The sequence below is a fragment of the Periplaneta americana genome, chromosome 1 (genome assembly GCF_040183065.1).
Source record: "Periplaneta americana isolate PAMFEO1 chromosome 1, P.americana_PAMFEO1_priV1, whole genome shotgun sequence".
In the NCBI taxonomy this organism is placed as follows: domain Eukaryota; kingdom Metazoa; phylum Arthropoda; class Insecta; order Blattodea; family Blattidae; genus Periplaneta; species Periplaneta americana.
The window spans coordinates 145,217,407-145,240,910 of record NC_091117.1 but is presented as its reverse complement, the minus strand read 5'-3'; the positions used below and the strand labels follow the sequence as shown (position 1 = coordinate 145,240,910).

The following is a 23,504-nucleotide window of genomic DNA, read 5'->3' as shown; positions in this document are numbered from 1 at the left end:
TTTCCTTTGCTAGGACGCACGATCTCGTACATATTAATTGCTTCTCATTTCATTTCCTTTTCCTCCAATGCGAAAGAGTCATACTCGTTGAAGTTGTTAGAAATGGCTGAATCCATTTGACTGATCAGAGAATTTTTGAGCCGAGTCATGCGTAAACCAGTTTATTCCTGTAACTGTCTAACTTCTCTTGCCTCTAGTTATTAGTTGCCAGTCAAATGGATTTAGTGTTTCCTCCTTCCCCTTTATTCGCCTGAAGACCGTAATGTAGATACAATCTTCTAAAATGATATACTAATTTCTCAGCAATAAAAAAATCGAACCTAAATTTAACAAGTTACCATTGCTCCTTGCACTTAAAACAACTATTTAAACTTTAACACAAACTGCAGACGATATGATAATATGACGATAGTGGAGTAATGACGGATTGAGAACAGACCAATCAATACGGAGATGAGATAGAAACGACACGAAGTACACAGACGAACAGAACATCGTAGTGTTGTAGTTTTAGCCATCCTGCCGCGCATTGTTTATGCACCACGCTGTGGGAGAACGATGAAGAAGTTGCCGCATATGCACGGGGAGAAACCGGCTTGGGCGAAAACGTCTATTGCTTTTGTACAGTGTTTGACTCGGCCGTTCAAAAATTGTTTCAGGCATTACCCACAAACATACCAGGGGTGGACACTTTTCGTCGTTGGAATTATCTAATTCGCAGCGCTTGGATTGAAAATAGCTAAGGTAATAAATAAACATAGACGGGTGGACTGATTAATATATTCTTGATTCATACAATGCGTTTGAGGAACGAAATATTCATTTATAATACGCGGACCTCTCAAGATAGTTCATGGCTATCAGCTAGAGCAGGGATGTCAAAATGCCTGTCTTATCTCCTCATACTACAAGCAATACAAACCCAACAAGGTTCACGTATCAGCAAGATAAAGTACTATCATCACTCTTAAAGAAATGTTGTGCGGGTTCTAAAGAGCACGCAGTGCAGGCGTTTTGACATCCCTGAGCTAGAGTAATGAGTATACAGTGGATGCGGGATGACTTAGCGTTGAATGTAGGTGCACAATTACCGTATGTTATATATTTTTTTTTTCATTCAGACCATTGGCTCAACAGATTTTAAACGTAAACAGACGACGTCAACATGCTACTTTATCTCCGTACAGTCAGAAGGAAAAGAAAAATAACGTACTGTAGTACATACCTTGCAAGTTCAGTTCTCGTCATCATTGATGCAATTACCAGCGTTGCAGTAAACGACGATATATTCTCGTAAGTTGTCGAAGCTGAATCGTATTCGCCTATCGCTTAAACAGTTTTTGTATCGAGAGAATTTCTGAAGAAAACCTCTAAAATGAGGATCACTCAATTTCTTTGAATATTTGCACTGAGCATCATGTTGCACGTGTCTTTTAGACGCGCACAACTAAATGATGATAATAATGATGATGATGATGATGATGATCATGATGATCATGATCATGATGATGATTCCTCAGATTTCATTTCAACGCATTTCCTGTGCGATGTATTGTTGCAATGTTTCTCTATAGCCTAAGTTGTTCTGGTTTTTATTTCAATTTTACATACATTACACACGATATTGTCTTCGTTAATACATAAAATGTCACTCTCATATTTCTTAATTGCATTTCGTATCTCTGACCGAATTTAACGTTTTGACTTCGACATTATGAATGGATCAGCACTACACTATTCAACACCTACTAATACTTGAGCAGGATAACACAACTGCACACATTGCGTTGCAATATTACTATGAACGGACCGGGGTTCCTTCGTTCTGTACGCTGCTGTACTCTCCAGGTACACAAAAGACGAACGACGCGGCACGTGCCATATACTCCGATACGAAACAACTTCACTTATCCTTAAGTCATCCCGCATACACTGTCTGGTTATGAGTTATATGAATATTTTGACTGCCTATGAGGGTTCGATCCCCCGTTCTTCTTTTCGTATAGTTTAATTTCGAACTCCGAATCCAGGTGATTTTAGTTAGGCCTATTTTAAAACGTGAAGTACCAATAAAAACTCGAATACTGTCTTCGGTAATCATTATACTTCGGCAGCGGTTGCAAAATACGTTAAGTTGAGTTATACCCGACTATAGTTTGTACTCTTTTCGGCATGCCTCGATAGATGGGGAGGTAAAGGGAAACGTTCAGCCTCAGGTACAATCAGTGAAAGAAGTGAGACAAATGTATTTATTTATCACTTAAACAAACTTTTTATCGAGAAAAGGTTCCCTCTACGTCACATGACGTGACTGATGCATACCGAAAGTAAGGCATCTCCCAAATATTTACTCTCTCACATATGCTCACTTTGGAAACACAACATAATATCTGGTATATCGCGCATAGTGGCATAGTCAATATTTTTCTCCAATATTTTAGAGTTTAATTCTCGAACTTGTAATAGAAGAACCTGGTTATGCTTCATTGAATCCTTTAATTACTTGGACCACTATCGAAGTGCCTCGGGAATTTCTATATTTGACGAATCCAGCAATATTATGACTTTAGGTCAGCAGTGACCAAAACTCGAGCTGCAGTGATTACATGCGACAGACAGCCTATGAAGTAAGGAGACGGAGGAAAGGTACTTGGCATGAAAACTACAACCAGTGGTGGTTCCTATGCTAACATTTTTATCAATCCCGCGGATAAAAATCTCAAGCTTAGCTATATCAATAATGTCACTGGTGCCATCAAGAGCTTTTTTTCTTGCTTCTTTTTTTAACCTTCCTCTTGAATATAATCAGGAATTTTCTAAATTCTTCTCTCGATACTTGGTCGAGAAATTAGTAGTTTTTCAAATTTAATAACTTCTTATAGACAAGTTATTTTAATCATTACTCTTTTGAGAAATTCTGTTCTATTAAAAGGCTTTAGAGCAGGAAATATTTCAAACACCATTAGATAGCTGACGTCCTTACATTTGTTTATCTCTTCTTTCTCTTCCTGTCTATGATTTAAGACATGTCAATTCCTGGTGTTTAACAGTTCGTTGGCAAACAATACTGAATCCGTTTTTCTACAATATTATTATTAAATGAATAACTAATTAATAATTATCCTAATCTAATGATTAAGAAGATTAAAACTGAGATAAAACGTAATAATTTTATCCTTCTACGGAGAAGATCTAAAAATATAAATATTCATGCACGTACAGGAGAATTATAGAAACACATACTTAGTGGTCAGTAATAATAATAATAATAATAATAATAATAATAATAATAATAATACATTATTCAGCATGGCAATTAATGTTTCTATATAGACCTCTCCTAATTGAACCGTTGAGCAAAGTAAACGTATTATATTTTGTCCGACAGAACAACAAAAAAGTTCTCCTTCTCATTCTTAACGAAACCACGTCTTACTGCTTGTAGAGACAGAGTTTGTAGAGCGACATGATACCGCCACTCTTTGCTTTCAGTACGTGAATGAAACACACAGCAATGTACAGGAAACTCCTCGTACCCGTTTGAATGTCTGTGATTACACGATGTAATCACGACACCCGCTTTGGTCACCGCTGCTTTAGATATATGTGAAAAATAATTGTCGATGAACACAAGAGAATTTTTTAATTCTTCTTGTATCAGGGATTTTGCAATTTTGATTGTGAAACTATCTTCGCTGTGTAAGAAGTTAATAACTTCAACCATTTTGTTATAGTGGCATTGACATAAAAGCCGTAAAGAATATGTCTGTTTATCTGCTAGAGATACCCATAAAGTAAATAGGTTGCTCACTGTTCTTTTCCACTATGTTTAAGCTACGAGCTCAGTTCGCTACCCCTTACCGCTAGTCTGAATTGTCTGTACCTCCCCTATTCCAGATACGTTACGTCATGCTAAGTCCGTGTTGCTGTTAACATCAATCTCGGTGAAACACAACCGCAGCCGAAGCATAGTAATCATTTACGCTTCGAATCTCTGAAACTCATGACAGCAAAAGTGAAAGATAAAGAGAGAAGAATTGGATATACGTAACATGTTCCAGCAAGCAGAATACATGAATATGGTTCAACTCCATGCTGGTTGTCGTCGATCTGGTATTTCGTAGACCATATGGGCTATCGTAGTCTAAATTCAACTTTTTTGGCCACCCAGGTTGCGACGTTATGGTAGTGTCGCTAGGAGTGGCATACTCAAAATATATTTAAATGAATTAATAAATTGTGTTAAAACTCTACGCTGCCTGTTTTTTAAAGGTACTTTTTATTATATCCGTTGATTATTCCGAATGAAACAAAACAAATTAATCTGATGGATTTGAGAAAACTTACGCATTAATAAATGATATCGGGACTATAACAAGAGTACATAACTCAATAAAACACTATCCAATGTTAAACGCGACTTCAGGAAACGTCGGAACGCTGAATGAAAATAGATAATTAAATTGACTGCACGTGTTTAACTTAAAATTATCCCTGATTCCGCCTGCGAATCCACTGAATACCTCCCACATGTCTGGGTTGATATTTGGGTTGCATAAACAAAAATGAACTGCTTAAATCGGACACCCTATATATTTTTGACATTAGTATTATAGTCAATAGTGTAAAACTTATTTATTACTGTCGTACGGAGCTAAAACGTGGGTATTAAATAAGAAACATCAGGATAAATTACTCGCAACGGAAATGGACTTTTGGAGGCTCTCAGCGAAGAACTTAAAAAGAGAGTTAAAAACATTACAGTAAGAGAAATTGTGGATGTAAGAACAATATTTTGAAAATAACTGAAGAAAAAAACTTTAAGGATATGGACGTGTAAAAAGTATACCCGACAACAGATTGCCAAGAGCAGTCCTAAAATAGGAGTTAAAAGGCAGAAGAGAAAAAGGCAGATCACCAAAGAGGTGGATGGACGAGGTGCAAGGGAGTATGCAGAAACTTGGACTTAGGGAAGAAGATAAAGCAGAAAGTGAACTTTGGAGAAAGAAAATAAAACAAATTTAGAAGTTCTATGTTAACAAATGTTTTGTACATCATATCTGTCTTTGGTCGAAGAAAATCTCTGCAGTGAAGAAACTCTTAAATAAAATAAAAAATATATTTTATAATAAGTATTATTAATATATTTTCCACCAGTGATTTGATTCTTTAGCTCGTTTCGTCCTCACTTTTGTTATAATAATGAACAGAAGATATTCACAAGTGTGAAACTTCAAATTCCAAATCCCAAAAGGGAGGAAGTACATTTTCATCACTTCCTTTCTAGGACTCGAACTTGAACTGTATTATATAGGCCTACTATCATAACCCTGTAGTATTTTAATGCAGTGTATGAACTATTATTATTGGTTAATGCAGTCAAAATACTACAGTTACATTTACACCATATAAACGGTTTTCATTTTTAATTATGGAATCGATTTCACTAGTGTGAATTAATAATTACTAGCTTATAAGGTCCAAAACGGTTCCCATTTAAAATACCGTAAATGTATGTATGTGTTTCATTATTGTCACCATGTAAGTTATAATATAAAACGCTGTTAAGTCACTTGTGCAGTACGACCGCTCTCTTACTCTATTCATAGATTATGTCTTTCTCTCTCGCACAAAATAGCGAAAAAAGATGCAGCGCCGCTGTTTACGTTCCACATACAAAATGGTCACCTAATAAGTGCATCCAATTTGATTGTTGTTGTTTATTCAACTGTCCAAAGTCAGGTTGGAACCTCATAACTAGAGTCATGTGTTTGGTTACTTTGAATACAAGTTAGGTGTACGTATCGATCACACTAGTTTCTCTTGGTATGGTGAGCAAGCTGCGAGTCAACAGTTCACGCCATAGTTCAGCAGTCTTCCCGTACGCTCCGATACTGTGTGTTTACATCTGTTTATTCGTGTGCATGTGTGTATAACTTATGTCGTTGAACAACATGAATATATTGTACTCATGTACAAAATACCACTTGGATTTAATAATAACAATAACAAATTATTTACTCGTATTTAAAGGAAGCTTATATGCAGTATACATACATGGAAACGAAGTAGTGCAGCCACGTTCGATGATATCACTCCTTAGGGCCAGCTCACCTAACGAGTGAAGTCTACTGAGCCAAGCCCTGTCAATCAGGAGGCCCTTGCCCTTACGGGATCTAGCAGGCTAAATTTATTATTATTATTATTATTATTATTATTATTATTATTATTATTATTATTATTATATGCAGTAAAAGATCACTTTTACCAGTAATAGACGAAACTAAATAATTTTAATGATGGGCTTAGTGGATAAAGCGTCAGCACGTAGAGTTGAAAATCCAGGTTCGAATCCCGTGCCTGAGAGAATTTTTCTCCGTTCTACCCATTTTTACCATATGGTAATGCAGAATTCCTGCATGGAAATATATGTACTTCGGTACATCATAGTAATATGATAAGCGTAAGTAATCACTTTATGATTCAAGACGGCGCCTTTTCCCGTCAGATTCCGGCCGAGTGCACCTCTGTACATAGTGTGTTTGACATTGTGCCATTATTATATATTCTGTGACACAGTACATGAGGGTAGGCCATCAAAGGGGAACAGAGAAGTAGAACTTAAACTGACAAGTAAACCTTCAGGTGGGGTAAAAAAACAAAGACTTACCTTTATTACCATTCGATTAAGCATTAAAAGCAATGCAAAATACGTAAATTTTACAACTCGAACACAATGAACACCAGAGATCTCGACCAATAAAGATCAAGTTGACATGGGCTACTTAGATTGCAAACAACTATACCACGCTGCAATGCTAGACGCGAGAGCGAAGACAGTACTGCTGTAGAAGCGCTGTCAGCTAGTTTGTACCTTGCAGTTTATTGTGTAATGTTATGTGCAGTGAGCTGAAGAAGATGAACCCAGTGAATGTAGTGATTAAAATTTTGGATAAACTAGATGAAGAGGGTTATAAGGAGACAGACTGTGAAATGTCGCGGAAGGCACTTGAAGTTGTTGATGATATATATGACTTATTAAAGAGTTATTAATCGGAAGCAGTTGAAGAAAGTCATACTCTGGACACTGATGAAAATGAACCATGAAATGATGACAATGCCATGCCTCATGTACGAGAAAAGGAGACTGAAAAAACAAATACTACGTCAGAAGAGGAATTAAGTACTTCACAAAGTTCCGGTTCTCAATACGCTCCTTCCCCTCCCAAAACATCCCGAGTCATTGACTTTCAAGAAAAATGTGAAGTAACAGAGTATTGGATTCTGCCAGCTGTACCGACAAACAAAAATAAAAAGTTTAATCATAGGTCATGGAGCAGTATGAAGCATAAATTCACGTGGTTAACACACGAAAGTCAACTGTCAAAAGATTGCAACTCATAAGTCGTATTTGGTGGCATGATTTTGGACAGTTTGGACAAGTACAATGATGATCAAGTGTTTAATACAGACGAATGTGGGTTCCATAACGAAATGCCTTTCGGCAGAACATTAGAACGTCAAGTGTACGGTGTCGTCCAATCCAAGGGGGCAACTACACATTCCTACAATATAACGCAGGTGGTTTCTAAAGCTGGAAAACTGATGCCAAAGTTGCTACTTATTCTCGAAGAACCGAAAGGTATAAGTAAAAGATTTGCGGAACGCATTTTCCAGAGTGACAACCTTGTAGTAAAATGGACTTCGTCGGGAAAAATGACCAAAAGAAATATGGATACAATTCTTACGAGAAATATTCCTTCCTAATTCTGCAACTTGCAATTTTTGCTGTTGGACTCGTATGGTGTCCACTGCGACGAACATACAACTAAGCAACTGTTAGAAGAAGGGGACTATGGTCTTGAAAAACTAGTAGTTAAAATCATACCACCAAATACGACTTATGAGTTTCAATCTTTGGACAGGTACTTTTTTCGAATGTGTAAGCATATGATTTGACACATTTCTCATAATGTAGATTTTGATGATTCATCTGATACATTACAAAAACGCAACAATATATTGAAACTACAGTCGCTTGTTTAGCAGAAGTTTCCTTTTCCACGATTCTAACAGGCGCATGGGTATGGTTGGGTGTTAGCTGAATTGGGATCCAGAAGTGGACAACGTTTTCAAAACGCTACAGAGTACTGTAACCGAAATGTACAAGGAATATGTACGATTTGTGCAAAATCAGCCTGTATAAAGTGCGAGTGGTGTACTGAATATTTGTGTTTCCAACATTTTGCATTAGCTATCACTGTTGTGCGACATATGTTTCTGGATAAAAACAAATCAGATTCTGGAATACGATGCGTTAAGTAACATGATGACCACATCATCGTTTTCCTTCTTATGCATTAATCGCTAGTTGAAGGTATGTTTTCTTGCTGCTTGAAGCCTCGTGTTCTGCGCTCTGTATCGCACTTGATAATTGCAGTCGAGTTACGAAATTTTAGGATTATTCATATTTTATTATGCTGATTCCAAAAATATAAGTTTCATTTTCATTTTTTTTTACCTCAGGTGAAGGTTTACTTGTGAGAGGGTTTCAATCCGGCAGCGAAATTTGAATCCGGTGTGGTTTAGCGTCGGCACGTAGAACTAAAAACCCGGGTTCGAATCCCTGTGCCGGAGAGAATTTTTCCCCGTTCCACCCATTCTTCACCATATGGTAATGCAGAATTTCTGCACAGAAATATCGTATGTACTTCGGTACATCATAGTAATACGTAACTTCTTTGGTTATGCGTTTATATTTCAAATGCAATAAAATGCGTTTGCAGATCAACAGAGAATGTGATAAGGTCATAAAATACAAATATATATATATATATATATATATATATATATATATATATATATATATATCACTAACAATCTATCCTTTACTATGAATTGATTGACATAATTATATCATTCCAAATAGATTATTTTATCTTCTGCAGGAATTATCTCTAATTTTATTTTATTTTCTTATTTCTCATTTTATCAATTTTTGTTAATATTTTACTATTTTAACTGTATTCTAATGATTACATTTTTAAATACACATAAATATATTTTTTGTCCACGTCTCTTACTTAAAAGCACGACTTATTTAGATACAGCTATCCATGGTTCTATAAACTTGAAGTCGTTGTAACAATTCGGGAAGTTTATATCTCTCTTTAACGGTATTTATTGCTATCCATAAAAATCCACCGTTACGGAGTGGCATTTTAACGAAATTGCGGAAAATACTTGGCAAATGCTTAACTTTACATAATTACTCGTCGTGCAAATCCTCCGATATGGTTTGTGTGTTACAGCATGTCGCTGACATGTGATCTAGTTTAGTCTTCTCTTCTCAAGCGACTCTGCGGTTTCGTACAGAGAATTATCTGATGCTCATTACCGTTACAGTTATTGCAACACATGAACAATATTTGTCATCAGCTTAGCATTACGTGTATGTCTCAGGGTTACCCAACTATTATGAAGTAATCTAAAATTATATCACTGCAAATCGTCAAAATCCTGTTAGTTGTCTTAATACGTATATTCTCTTTTCAATTTGAATTAAATTTCTTTTGTAATAATTTCAGGAGTATCTGTATATTAGTCAGTTAACGATTTTTATAGTTTCTCATCAAACTAAATCTGAAGAAAAATTATTGTGGTTCTAGTACAAAATATCGTTCTCATGAAATTCAGACGTCCTTCTCTGTTTCTGCTTATCCTGAAGTTTCTGCTATTCGGAGTGCTTTACTCATATTCCGCATCTGCGAATCACACATTAAATATAATCCTTTCACCATAAACAACGCATCATGACTTGGACTACCGTTACTGAATAAGCGTGGTTGGAATTTCAAAGAGAAATTTGGGAAGTTATAGCAAGTAGCATAGGTTTGGAAGTAAATCCCGAAAAGACAAAGTATATAGATTAACTCTTCTCGGGTTCTCAGCCAGGTGAGTTGGAGATTAGCTTCCAAGCTTTCGACGGCTAGCTCTGCCATCTTCTTCAGGGATGAAGATGGCAGAGCTAGCCGTCGAAAGCTTGGAAGCTAATCTCCAACTCACCTGGCTGAGAACCCGAGAAGAGTTATTCTATATCAAACGCCGGGAAAGCCTCAAGTCATACAAAGTATATGATTATGTCTCGTGACCAGAATATTGTACGAAATGGAAATATAAAAATTGGAAATTTATCCTTTGAAGAGGTGCAAAAATTCAAATACCTGGGAGCAACAGTAACAAATATAAATGATACTCGGGAGGAAATTAAATGCAGAATAAATATGGGTAATGCGTGTTATTACTCGGTTGAGAAGCTTTTGTCATCCAGTCTGCTGTCAAAAAATCTTAAAGTTATATTAGCCGTTGTTCTCTATGGTTGTGAAACTTGGACTCTCACTTTGAGAGAGGAACATAGGTTAAGGGTGTTTGAGAATAACGTGCTTAGGAAAATATTTGGGGCTAAGAGGGATGAAGTTACAGGAGAATGGAGAAAGTTACACAACACAGAACTGTACGCATTATATTCTTCAGCTGACATAATTAGAAACATTAAATCGAGACGTTTGAGATGGGCAGGGCATGTAGAACGTATGGGCGAATCCAGAAATGCATACAGAGTGTTAGTTGGGAAGCCGGAGGGAAAAAGATCTTTGGGGAGACCGAGACGTAAATGGGAGGATAATATTAAAATGGATTTGAGGGATGTGGGATATGATGATAGAGACTGGATTAATCTTGCTCAGGATAGGGACCGATGGCGGGCTTATGTGAGGGCGGCAATGAACCTTCGGGTTCCTTAAAAGCCAGTAAGTAAGCTATAGCAAGTAGCGGAATCCTGTTTCGTAAGCCAACTAAAACGGTTGTGGGATCATCGTGGTAATCACACGTTACTCCAGTACTAGTTGGATGATTGTTCACTTCTTCTGGGGATTGTGAACATGAGACCAGCAGTCACCTCGCAGACCTTGATCCTCCATGGACTGTTCCACAGCTTATTTTCTTAAGGATTTATGACAACGGAGTGTAATATCACCAACACTATTTAACATAATTATTAATTAATGAGTTCGTTAATATGGTCTGGTAAATAGGTATAAACCGAGAGATAAATAATGAGAGGGAAGCAAGTTACTCTTCGCCGATGATGAAGTTCTAGTTACTGCTCGGATAGATTAAGCGCAGAATACAGGGTTGTTTCTGATCTCTGAAAACGAATTTGAATGACGTCATGTGCGTCAGGAATCACACGACAGCTGAATTGCGATGAGAGGTGACAGACCAGTTGTGAGCGGTTTCATAATCAGAGTGCACGGTGTATCACAGCAGCAGTGCCCAAGAAAATCGAGCCTTTTTGGGAGGGGTACATAACAACTCTTTCCGATGCCAAGTACAGTTACGTGAAAAACATTGGAGCCTGTAAAAAATGTGGTTTCGTTATTTCCAAGAAAGGCATCTTGTGTGTACCTAATAAGACTGGCAAAGCTCGGATGGGATTAATTCCAGAATGGAAAAAGCAAGCAAATCCACCCTCCGTCATAAGTCGCCGCACCCCAAGAGATGATACAAATTAATTCCATTCGAGCTTTACCAGTCTTATTAAGTACACAGAAGATGTCTTTCTTGGAAATAACGAAACCTCGTTTATCGCAAGCTTCTTTTATTTTCACTTAACTGTACTTGGCATCGGAAAGGGTTGTTATGTACCCCTCCCAAAAAGGCTCGATTTTCTTGGGAATTTCTGCTGTGAGTCGCCGTGCACTCTGACTGTGAGATCACTCACTACTGGTCTGTCACCTCGCGCCACAGTTCAGCTATTGTGTGATTCCTGACGCACATGATGCCATTCAAATTCGTTATCAGAGATCGGAAACAACCCTGTATTGAAGTGTATCTGGAATGGGGACTTGTCAACTATGGAAATATTCAATATTTTAGCACAGAATCTGCAGATAATTTACAAATTAGTGAGATTAAAATTCCAAATGTAGCAAATTTTAATTTAGGATCAGTTAATCTCAGTAATGCAACACTTGATCTGAATATGGAAAGAAAATTTAGAAAATCAGAAATATTATCGTCGTATTGAACTCAATTAAATTTTCTTTGTTTTTTTTTTTTATTTCTCTGCTTAACCTCCCCTTAAGCACCACGACGGGTAGTGCAGGGAGATCAATTTGATCGTTCAGTAGATATTTACAAATGTCGGCCTCCCTCATCATGGGATCGATATGATGGAGAGCAAGTACCCAGTCCCTTGTAAGGGAAGATAAATTTCTTCCTTTACCCATGCCGGGAATGGAAACTTGAACTACTTGTTTGGGAAGTGCATACACTTTCCACATAGCCACAGAAGCGCGGCGGGCTAAACTCACTTTATAGAGCAAAATTATGAAGCAGATCAGAATGACGAAATGAATTATTTAAAACTATAGACTGAGACGAACAATGGAAGTTAAGAAAAACATTGTCCAAAAATAGAAGTTAAGCTGATAGGGACACAACATTATAAGAGATGGTGTAATATAGGCTGGAATGATACAGATTACGAATGGAGAATGGGACAATCCGGCGCTCAATTATGCACTGATACGGGTTCATTACGTCACTTTCAAATCTTGATTTGGGCGAGGAAAGCCCGACAAATATTACCTGGAGCCCTCTATCACGAACAGGTTTATATAGGGTGAATCTTCTCATCCTGCGGATTGTCAACTAGGCAAACCTTTACTTTAGAGACGATGCGAAATGCAGGTGCTCACATCGCATTCACCAGCCCATCCGATGTTGACCTGTGTTAATGTGCTGTGATAGCGTAACGGTTAACACGCTGGATTGTTCCGGCTCTGGATACATACTTGTCTTCATAATCTACCTGTGTTTCGAAACGTTCTAGAAAAACATGTTTTCTGTCCGAATACGTAGAACATTCTAGACTACAAATAGGTGGTTCCAGCCGCTCTTGTTCAGTGCGGTACGTAGCAGTCAATTCGGCCAAAGTTTTACGACGCAGGGGACTGTGTTTACAGTATAGTCTGTAAAACGCCGGTACTGCATAACTTCTCGATCCGCAGGATGAGAAGATTCACCCGGTATATGTACAGATAAGGAATTAAAATTTGGAGAGAATCTTGATGGGAGCCCACCTCTATATAGGCAACAATTTCGCACCACTGCCCACAAGTAGCATATCCACAGGGGCTCTCGTTTACTGCACATGCGCAGTGTGTTGTAAGCGAAACTTATACAATAAGGGATCCCAAAATTTTATTTCCGTATCTGTACAATAAATCTACGACACAGAATTTCCCTTTTAATTTCCTTCCGAAGAAAGCCACTTTAAAGATACTGCCATCCTTAAAATCCATTTTCCTCGGTCAGATTTGTAGTCGGGATCCAGTGTCAAGGAACCACTAAACACCACAGACGACAGAAGAGACTGTACAGAAATTAGTAAAGAAATTTTTCACCCGGAAGAAGGAAGCGAGGAGGCTGTCGTCTTCATGGAATCGAAGAATGATGGGAGAGCATGCAGAACCATGAAATGAATGACTGCAAGCTAGGGAGAAAGAAAATTATAGCTTCTTGTTGAGAAAGCCTGTGTAACTCAAAGACAGATTCCAGTATGATATTATTATTATTAGTCCACACCTGTGGAGTAACGGTCAGCGCGTCTGGCCGCGAAACCAGGTGGCCCGGGTTCGAATCCCGGTCGGGGCAAGTTACCTGGTTGAGGTTTTTTTCGACGTTTTCCCTCAATCCAATACGAGCAGATGCTGGGTAACTTTCGGTGCTGGACCCCGGACTCATTTCACCGGCATTATCACCTTCATTTCATTCAGACGCTAAATAACCTAGATGTTGATACAGCGTCGTAAAATAACTCAATAAAATAAAAAATAAATATTATTATTATTATCATCATCATTATTATATTTCATTATACACATTACTATTGCGGACGATCAGATAGTTATTGCGCAAGATATTGATAACGTGGCTCGGAAGTTGGAAGATTAATATAGCTAATAAGTATGGTCTTCAGATGAATACAGATGAAACAAAATATAGCCTACGTATGTTGGGGAACCACAAACCCATTAAGAATTAGACAGAATCATCATCAAACATTCTGATAATTACTTATATTTCAAGTGTAATTTTGGACCAAAATGGCTCAAACGAAAAGGAAGTTGGAGGAAAAATTACCAAAGCAAGCAGAATTATAGGCATGCTCAATTCCATATTATGGCAAAAATCTATAAGACATGAAACTAAAAAAAGAATGTATGAATCTGTCTTTAAAAGTACACTTACACATGGGTGTGAGGGTTGGGCCTTATCAAAACCACAACAAAGGAAACTACTAGCTCCAGAAACGGATTTCTTGAGATGATGCTAGTATATTTCCCCTAGACAGAGTTTCAAATAAAAATATTAGAGAAATCGTGGGAGTGGAAGATAAAACTATACTGGATGACATAAGGGATAAACAACTTTTCTGGTTTGGACATGTCCAAAGAATGTCATGAGGTTCGTCTTCTAAAACAAGTTTTGAATTGGTAGCCCTCGGAAAGAAGAAGACAAGGGAGACCAAAACAGTCTTGGATAGCCTAGAGGGAATCAGAAGAACCATGTCAGACAGAAATCTACATTATGGTGATTGGAAAGATCGTGATAGATGGAGGATAGGAAACCGGAAATCGCCATAGAACGAAACAAACCGGCGTGTATTATTATTATTATTATTATTATTATTATTATTATTATTATTATTAAACTACTTTATTTCCTGATGATCAAGTTGTAACAGCAGACTCAGAGGATACATTATGAAGATCAATACGCAAATTAGAAACAATAACACCTAGCTATGATTTAAAATTTTTTACTTTTAAATCAAAATCAATGGTTTTCAAGCAAAGAACCTAATCAGAAGGAAAATTGTAATACATAATAAAATAATTGCGCAAATAAACACATTTAACTATCTTCGATGTTCAATTTCATATCAAAAAGGAAAACAGGTACTCGTATACAAAAAAAAAAATACACAGTTTATTTGTTCTAAAATAACAGGCTTCATCAACAAAATTCTAAAAACATCCCAAATTCAGAAACATGTCACACTGAAAATATTATACAACACTTTGGCTATACCTGCAATTGTATGTAGATGTAAGATTTGTGCAATAAGAGAGCAAGGTAAATCCGGGGCAAGAGTAGAAGAGATAAAATCTCTAAGAAAAACTGCAAAATATACATGGCAAAACTACAAAATAAATCAAGAAATTTTATCGAAACTCAACGCCAACCAGTTTTGGATAATTTAGCTCGACTTCTCAAGAGACTTCTGAACACTTACATTATAGGATAGGAACAGGCCATGGGGCGTATATCCCTAATTGCTTTATATTCTTTATATGCTATATTGGTATTATTATTATTATTATTATTATTATTATTATTATTATTATTATTATTCCTGTCTATTTATTTATTTCCTAATTTATTTATTTACTTACACATAGTAATTCAGTCATTCCATTCAATAATTCATTCATTTATGACACAAATTTAAAAGATTTTAAGTTGTCATTTTTCGTGGCCACATTTACTTTACAATCTTGGGATTTCGTTTCTTTTTAGCTGTGTGAAGATTGAGAAACTTATAAACGAATTTACAAGGAATGAACATGCTTTTACGTCAGTGTATTCTGACTACGTATTTAGCCTATAAGCTTTATTTTATTAATTGTTTAATTGAGCTATTTGCTAAGAGAACTATTCTAAATATTTCCTACATGTCATTAGTGTTTCGAACTGCATTATTACATTTATCACAATAATAATAATAATAATCATCATCATCATCAACATCATCATCATCGTCATCATGACAGAATATATATTAATATTATTCTCATTCACGAGGAACCAACTCCTCAAGTCATTAAGCCTACTGTCGAGGAAGGCATCACACACCAGTTGACTTTTACGGGAGCTTGAGTCCATTTCCTTGGCCACACTAACAAGGAAAAGAATTTCACAGCTTTTGGCCGGCCGGACAATCCGGAGTCAAGCAATAAAAAAATGTATTGTTTGTGCAGCGTGTTTCCGGAGGCTGCTGACTGGAAAGCGCGTGGCAGAACGCCATATCAGGAAGTCTCTGCCCTCCCGATCTGCGGACCTCTGTCAAGAGGAGTGTGCTTCCGAGAAGATCTTTGCCTGCGAGGGTTTCAATTACAGGTAAATATCTATAGAAATGTGCTTCACTTGCTAAATATTGTACTTTAAAACTAAATCTCATTATACAGTATACTTTGTTCAATGCAATAATTTATTTGTAATTCTTTTAACTTTTTAAATATTATTTCAATTACATATTTCATATTTATATTATGGAATTACTGTATTTTAACAATTTAATTTATATATATATATACATATACATACATATTTATTTATATATTCTTCGCTCATTCCATTAATTTAATTACAATCATCTACAATCATCATTCCCATTAATTCACTTTATTCTCCTGTATCATCTCATTTATATCGTATGTGCTTGCTAATTTATTCATTCATCCATTTATCTATCCATTTACTCCATTCCATCCCGTTCCATTAAATTATTTTTCCGGCAATCTAAATTCATGCCCGAAATCTGTCATCTGAAATCTAAAGTATCAAAAGAATATCTTCGACTATATTATATAGCTTTCTTCCATAGTACAAGCACAGTCTAGTATACACACATCACGAAGCTTGAGTTTTGAGGGTGCTAGGAACAATAGACTGTGCCGGTACTATATCTCATTGTCTGTAATGAGGCGATAGTAGCGACCCTAGTGGTTAGCAACTATCTGTGGATGCATATTGACTACGTATTCAGCTTCGTGACTGTATATATTAGACTGTGGTACAAGCTTCTAGAGATAGATTGGACCCCGGCGGCCTTGGACTGGGCGAGAGTTGCCACACCTACTGCCAGATTTACATGTAAACAGCTGGCAAGTCACTCTATCTCTAGACGCACTGACACTCGAATAGCTTCATTAACTCTGATTTGTTAAGTTACTTTTCTTAAATAACACTTGTAAAAGTAAACATGCAACTACTAAAATTAAAATGTCGTGACGTTGAACCTCATTCTTTTTTTCAATAATAGTTATTTATGCAACAAATGGATAATCTTGGTTATTACGGCATGAGTGAATGTTTTCACGAGTGTCATAATAAGATTATCCACGAGTTGGATACAACACTTTATGGCATCTTAGCATTATAAATTGTAGGAAAGAAACTATGAAAGAAATTCAATTCGGGATCCATAGCTGACAAATTGTCTTCATATGTTCGTATCGATTAGTTGCGCCTGGCCTTGGCATTGAGTAAAGAGTAATGGATGACCTTGCAGGTTATGTTACAAATGTTCCTTTATTTTGTTAATATAGTTTCTCTGAACCACAGAACTGCTTTATGTTATATTACAAAAGTGATACAAAATTCTTTAAGATTTGAAATAAATTATACGTTACCTTCTGTTCTGTATTTCATTTCTTGTTATATCACGCGTAGAAGCCATAACCAAGATAGCAAGCGTTCCGGTATTAAGTCATAGCAAATACGTCATTGATTTTATCGGCACGCGTGCTATAATAAGCCAATTACGCACGATTTTCGATGTAGTAAAACAACCTGTTTATAATGCTAAGATGGCATAAAATGTATTCTAACATATGGTATAGCCTATACATTTGGGGCAATAGTGCCAATGTTGGCAAAATTCTTATTCTCCAAAACAAGGCCTTACGTAATGTTTCCGGTTCCTCTTAAGTAGCTCATTGTCACCCTTTATTCAAATGTCTTAATATTCTCACAGTTGTTAAATCGGTACATATTTGATTATCTTATACTTACTAAAATTAATTTACACAATTTGGACTTACTGTCTCAATTCCAACATTTTAATTCCTTCCCATGTTAGACTAAGTAAAAGTGAAAAATATTTTTTTAATCAATGCAATTTATATGTTCAATAAATTACCAAAGGATACCCATACTACGAAGCTAGGTAAATTTAAATCTGTTCTTAAAATATGGCTTCTGGTTAATCTGTTTTAGAATATTAATGAGTTTTTAAATTCTCATATAAATTTTGTTTATTAATTCTTGTCTTGCAACTTCAGGGGTCTGAAGTTCTTGGCAATAAACACTGTTTAAACTGATCAATTAAATTAATTTCCACTCAAAATCTGTTCCCTTTAAGTAAATTTCAGTTAATCCATTCAAGTTAATTCCATTATTTCACTCATTAAATCATTTGATTAACTTATTATGTAGCTCAATATTTGACTTCACAAGCTGAACAATACATATTAATAAAACTGCACGCTGTGTCTGCAAAATTGCATTTCATGTAAATGTCTACAATTATTAGCTGGAAATGCATTACGCTTAACACATATTTGCTTCGAGGATTCTCAGTTCAGTAATTTCTATATTTTTATTCCTGTTTAATTGAAATTTGTAAAATATAAAACATCTGTTTAGCAGTTGTGTTACAGATTGTGTTAAATTATTGACCTAGGCTAAATATATACTCATGATTGGGCGTCAAATTAAGATAATATGAAATATTTTTGCACGCTGGACGGAAATAATCCAGGATAAGAAATTCACTTTGACTTTATCATGAATAAAAACCAATCAGTTTCAAAAACAGTGCACACAATGCACGTACGCCGTTAAATAACTAATGCTTATTGGCATTTAAGGAACCCGGAGGTTCATTGCCGCCCTCACATAAGCCCGCCATTGATCCCTATCCTGAGCAAGATTAATACAGTCTCTACCATCATATCCCACCTCCCTCAAATCCATTTTAATATTATCTTCCCACCTACGTCTCGGCCTCCCCAAAGGTCTTTTTCCCGCCGGCTTCCCAACTAACACTCTATACGCATTTCTGGATTCGCCCATACGTGCTACATGCCCTACCCATCTCAAGCGTCTGGATTTAATGTTCCTAATTATGTCAGGTGAAGAATACAATGCGTGCAGCTCTGCGTTGTGTAACTTTCTCCATTCTCCTGTAACTTCATCCCTCTTAGCCCCAAATATTTTCCTAAGAACCTTATTCTCAAACACCCTTAATCTCTGTTCCTCTCTCAAAGTGACAGTCCAAGCTGCTTATTCAATATATTCGCAGCTACCCTCCATATCTGGAGGCCGTCTCCTCTATCCGCAACCTGAGGACGCGCCATGCCGTGGTGATAGGGACCCACAATACATAGTAAATAAATAATAATAATAATAATAATAATAATAATAATAATAATAATAATAATAATAATAATAATAATAATACAGTTTTTCCATCATAATCATCACAATCTTTCATGTCATCGAACAAATAGCATAAACATGTCTCGAATTTTTGAACGAAATATTCATTTCTGTGATACAGATTAGAGTATAGAACTCATAAAACTGCTTTTATTTTAAATTAATATTTCAGTCTGAAAATTATGTCATGTTTAACATGAATTCAACATCTAATCAATATTTCATAAACAGCTTAATGTATCTCGCTTTCAAGGATAGAAGAAGGCATTTGACGCTCTGTTGACAACAAAGTCGACTGAAGTTTTTAAAAATCGGTTGAGTGAATTTCAACAATAGGCAGCGAAATGTGATTACGCAATCAGATGATGGCGTAATGTGGTCCATAGACGCATTAAACCAACTGACATATTTGCGAGAACGTGAAGTATCTCGTTAGGAAATGGGGTACACACTAACTAGCCACATGCGTTTCCGGTGGATAAGTATACTTAGATGTTCTTTCTCCAACCTTCTGTCACAAGACACTACAACTGTCATTTGTTTCAAGATTATGATGATGACAGAAGAAGGGAAAGTTTCTGTATTATATGCCTGAAAGAGAAAGAAAATATGGCGAGTTTATCATACCATCCTGATCGAATTTAACATACTACGAACTATAATGTAAAACAGAATTCTAATTACAAAATGACAACAACTGGATGCAATTAATAAAATGGCAATGAACAATTTTATTAGAGTATTTGTGATTCTTCATAGTTAAGATTATTTTACGCTCTGCACTTGATGGAAATAATTGTGTCGTACATGATGTCATTTTCTCTTCATCCTCTCTTGTTGCTTACGTAAAAGGAAGATGAAAAAGTCTGAGATAAAGAGACAACGCTGTGTGTCACTTTCCTCTAACAAAGTCGACAGATAAAATTTATTACATGTTGTAATAATAGCATACCCCAATGAGCATTGCGAAATTTATTTTCTTATAAAGCTAAATAACGCCAATTTTTTTGGAAAAAGAAACTGGACGACAGAAGACATATGTAGAGATCCTCAGGAAAGCTAACATTATGAAATTTCCGTGCTCACTCCTGAGTAAAATTAATCCAAAACTAAATATTGGATACAAAATGGCTTCATTCATTCATAGTGTTCTGCCCAAGGACAGGTATTTCACTGCAAACTCAGCATCTTCCGTCTTTCCTATTTTCTATCTTCTTCTTAGTATCCGCATATGATCCATATGTTGTCTGGCCCTTGGGCTTTTGTCTTGATGCGTCGGATGGCTTTCATTACGTCAATGGGAGTGACGTCGGTAAAATAGAATTTGTCTCGAGTTGGGGGAGCTGAGTCAGGCAAAACTGTGTCTTGTTTCGTTGTGTCGTTTAAGGTCGGGTCCTTTACAAAGTGTTCGTTCAATCGGTCAAGTGGGATGGGAATGTCTGCTTGTTCACTAGCCCTTCCAAGTCCAATAACCTTCAGATTTTTCCATAATTCGGAAGGGGTTGTGTTGGGTTCTATAAGTTTGTAGGAGTATTTCAGTTTAGCGTTTCTTATTAGTTGAGTCGTTCTATTTCTTAGGTGTTTATAGGAGTTAAAATATTCGTCGTTTTTGTTGCGGGTGTATTTTCTATAAAGACCAAACGTACCAGAAAGACCCCAGCCCCTTGGATGACGACTGAAATACGTAGCCTGATGTCCGAACGCGACTTAGCTTATAGAAAATACACCCGCAACAAAAACGACGAATATTTTAACTCCTATAAACACCTAAGAAATAGAACGACTCAACTAATAAGAAACGCTAAACTGAAATACTCCTACAAACTTATAGAACCCAACACAACCCCTTCCGAATTATGGAAAAATCTGAAGGTTATTGGACTTGGAAGGGCTAGTGAACAAGCAGACATTCCCATCCCACTTGACCGATTGAACGAACACTTTGTAAAGGACCCGACCTTAAACGACACAACGAAACAAGACACAGTTTTGCCTGACTCAGCTACCCCAACTCGAGACAAATTCTATTTTACCGACGTCACTCCCATTGACGTAATGAAAGCCATCCGACGCATCAAGACAAAAGCCCAAGGGCCAGACAACATTAGCATATTACTCATACAGAAAATACAAGACATAGTAATACCTACAATTGCACACATATTCAATAGTTCCTTAATCACTTCAACTTTCCCTAAAATATGGAAGCAAGCTTTCGTTCTTCCTCTTCCAAAAGTCAAAGTTCCCACCGACCCGAACGACCATAGACCAATCAGTATCCTGCCAGCCATATCAAAAGCACTGGAAAGAATCGTACACAGACAAATTACTAACTACATGAACGAACACAAACTATTCGACAAGTATCAGTCAGGTTTCAGAGCTGGACACAACACAAGCACTGCTCTACTTAAAGTGACCGAAGACATTCGTGAAGCAATCGACTCTAATAAAGTAACAATACTAACACTTCTTGACCTTAGCAAAGCTTTCAACTCTGTAAATTTCGACCTGCTCACCCATAAATTGAGAAATCTGCATTTGTCAGAGACTGCTGTGAGTTGGTTCGAATCCTACTTACGGGAAAGACAACAATGTGTTGTATCCGGGAATCGAAGCTCTTCCTGGCTTAACATAACATCAGGTATACCACAGGGTTCGGTACTCGGACCATTGTTGTTCACAATATATGTCAGTGATATTACATCTCATGTAAGGCATTGTAACTATCACTTGTATGCTGACGACCTTCAATGCTACATCTCTTCCCGCTTAGATCGAATAAATGACGCTATAGATAAATTGAACGAAGACATTGACTCGATTGTGACATGGACAAAGAAATTCCATCTTAATATCAATCCTGGAAAGACACAAGCAATCATATTAGGACACAAACGGCAAACCGACGCTGTAAAGCACCTCGACATTTCCCCCGTTAAAGTAAGTACAGTGTATATCCCTTTCAGTTCTTCGGTAAAAAATCTTGGCATTCACATGGATAATAATCTCAACTGGGACATGCAAATCACAGAAACCTGCAGAAAAGTATATTCTATTATTCATGTGCTAAAAAGGATAAATGTTCATCTTCCCTCTTGCTTAAAAAAGTCCCTTGTGCAGACCCTTGTATTTCCCTATTTTGACTATGCTGACATTTTACTGACTGACCTTTCCAGCGACAACAAAATGAAACTTCAACGTGCTCATAATTTGTGTGTACGTTTTGTAAGCAATGTTCGTAAATATGATCATATTACCCCATCCCTGGAAGCAATAGGTTGGCTTAAACTAGATAAGAAAAGAAATTTACATTCACTTCTCTTTCTCTTCGAAATCTTGAACTCTTCTATTCCTTCGTACCTGTCGTCTCGCTTCACTTACCTTTCTTCCCACCACAATCTGAACACACGCTCTCGCCATGAAACAATACTAACAATACCATCCCATCGCACCTCTTCATACTCATCCTCTTTCACAATAGCCCTGCCAAGACTCTGGAACTCGCTACCTGCTAGCATCAGGGACTGTCGAAATAAAATTCAATTCAAACGCAAACTTACTAGGCACTTGGTCAGTAATTGAGACTCGTTCAGACATGGTTTCTTGTAAATAGTTCTTTTAATCTACCACAAAATATCTCAATATCCGGTAATTTCATCACTATAGAATTTTGTTATTGTAGGTTTAATTTGTAATTTAGTAAATACAAAAATATTCTTTGTTCTTAACTTCTATGATAAAATGTCTAGCTTTCATTAATCAGGTATTCTTATTTAATTTTTATTGTAATTGTAATTGTAAATTTAATATTAATTGTAATCTTATTGTTCATGTTATAGTTGTAATCCCCTGGTAGAGGGGCAGAGAAGGCCTGACGGCCTTATCTCTACCAGGTTAAATAAATAAATCTAATCTAATCTAATCTAATATCTTAATGTCGTCTATCGTCAGATATCTTCTTCAGCCCCGAACTCTTCTCCCGTTCACCATTCTTTCCAGTGCATTTTTCAGAAGGCAGTTTCATAATCATGCAATTATTTAGAATACACTATGGCTTGCAGAAGAAAATGGCATAATATGAATAATAAATTCTGTGACTTTTGTAAAACAAGACGTCCGAAAACTGAGTACAAATATCGGCGTTTGTA

At 36.5% G+C, this 23,504-nt stretch overlaps 1 protein-coding gene across 6 annotated transcripts in view; it reads left to right on the top strand.

Annotated features, from left to right (window-relative positions):
* The window catches only part of LOC138701803 (uncharacterized), a 208,325-nt gene that overhangs the window by 134,437 nt on the left and 50,384 nt on the right, over nucleotides 1–23,504 (top strand). For all 6 annotated transcript variants that reach the window (XM_069829113.1, XM_069829073.1, XM_069829080.1 and 3 more), the window contains one exon: nucleotides 16,110–16,248. In XM_069829113.1, coding sequence (XP_069685214.1) covers nucleotides 16,110–16,248 — 139 coding nt within the window. The remainder of the gene's footprint in view (nucleotides 1–16,109; nucleotides 16,249–23,504) is intronic.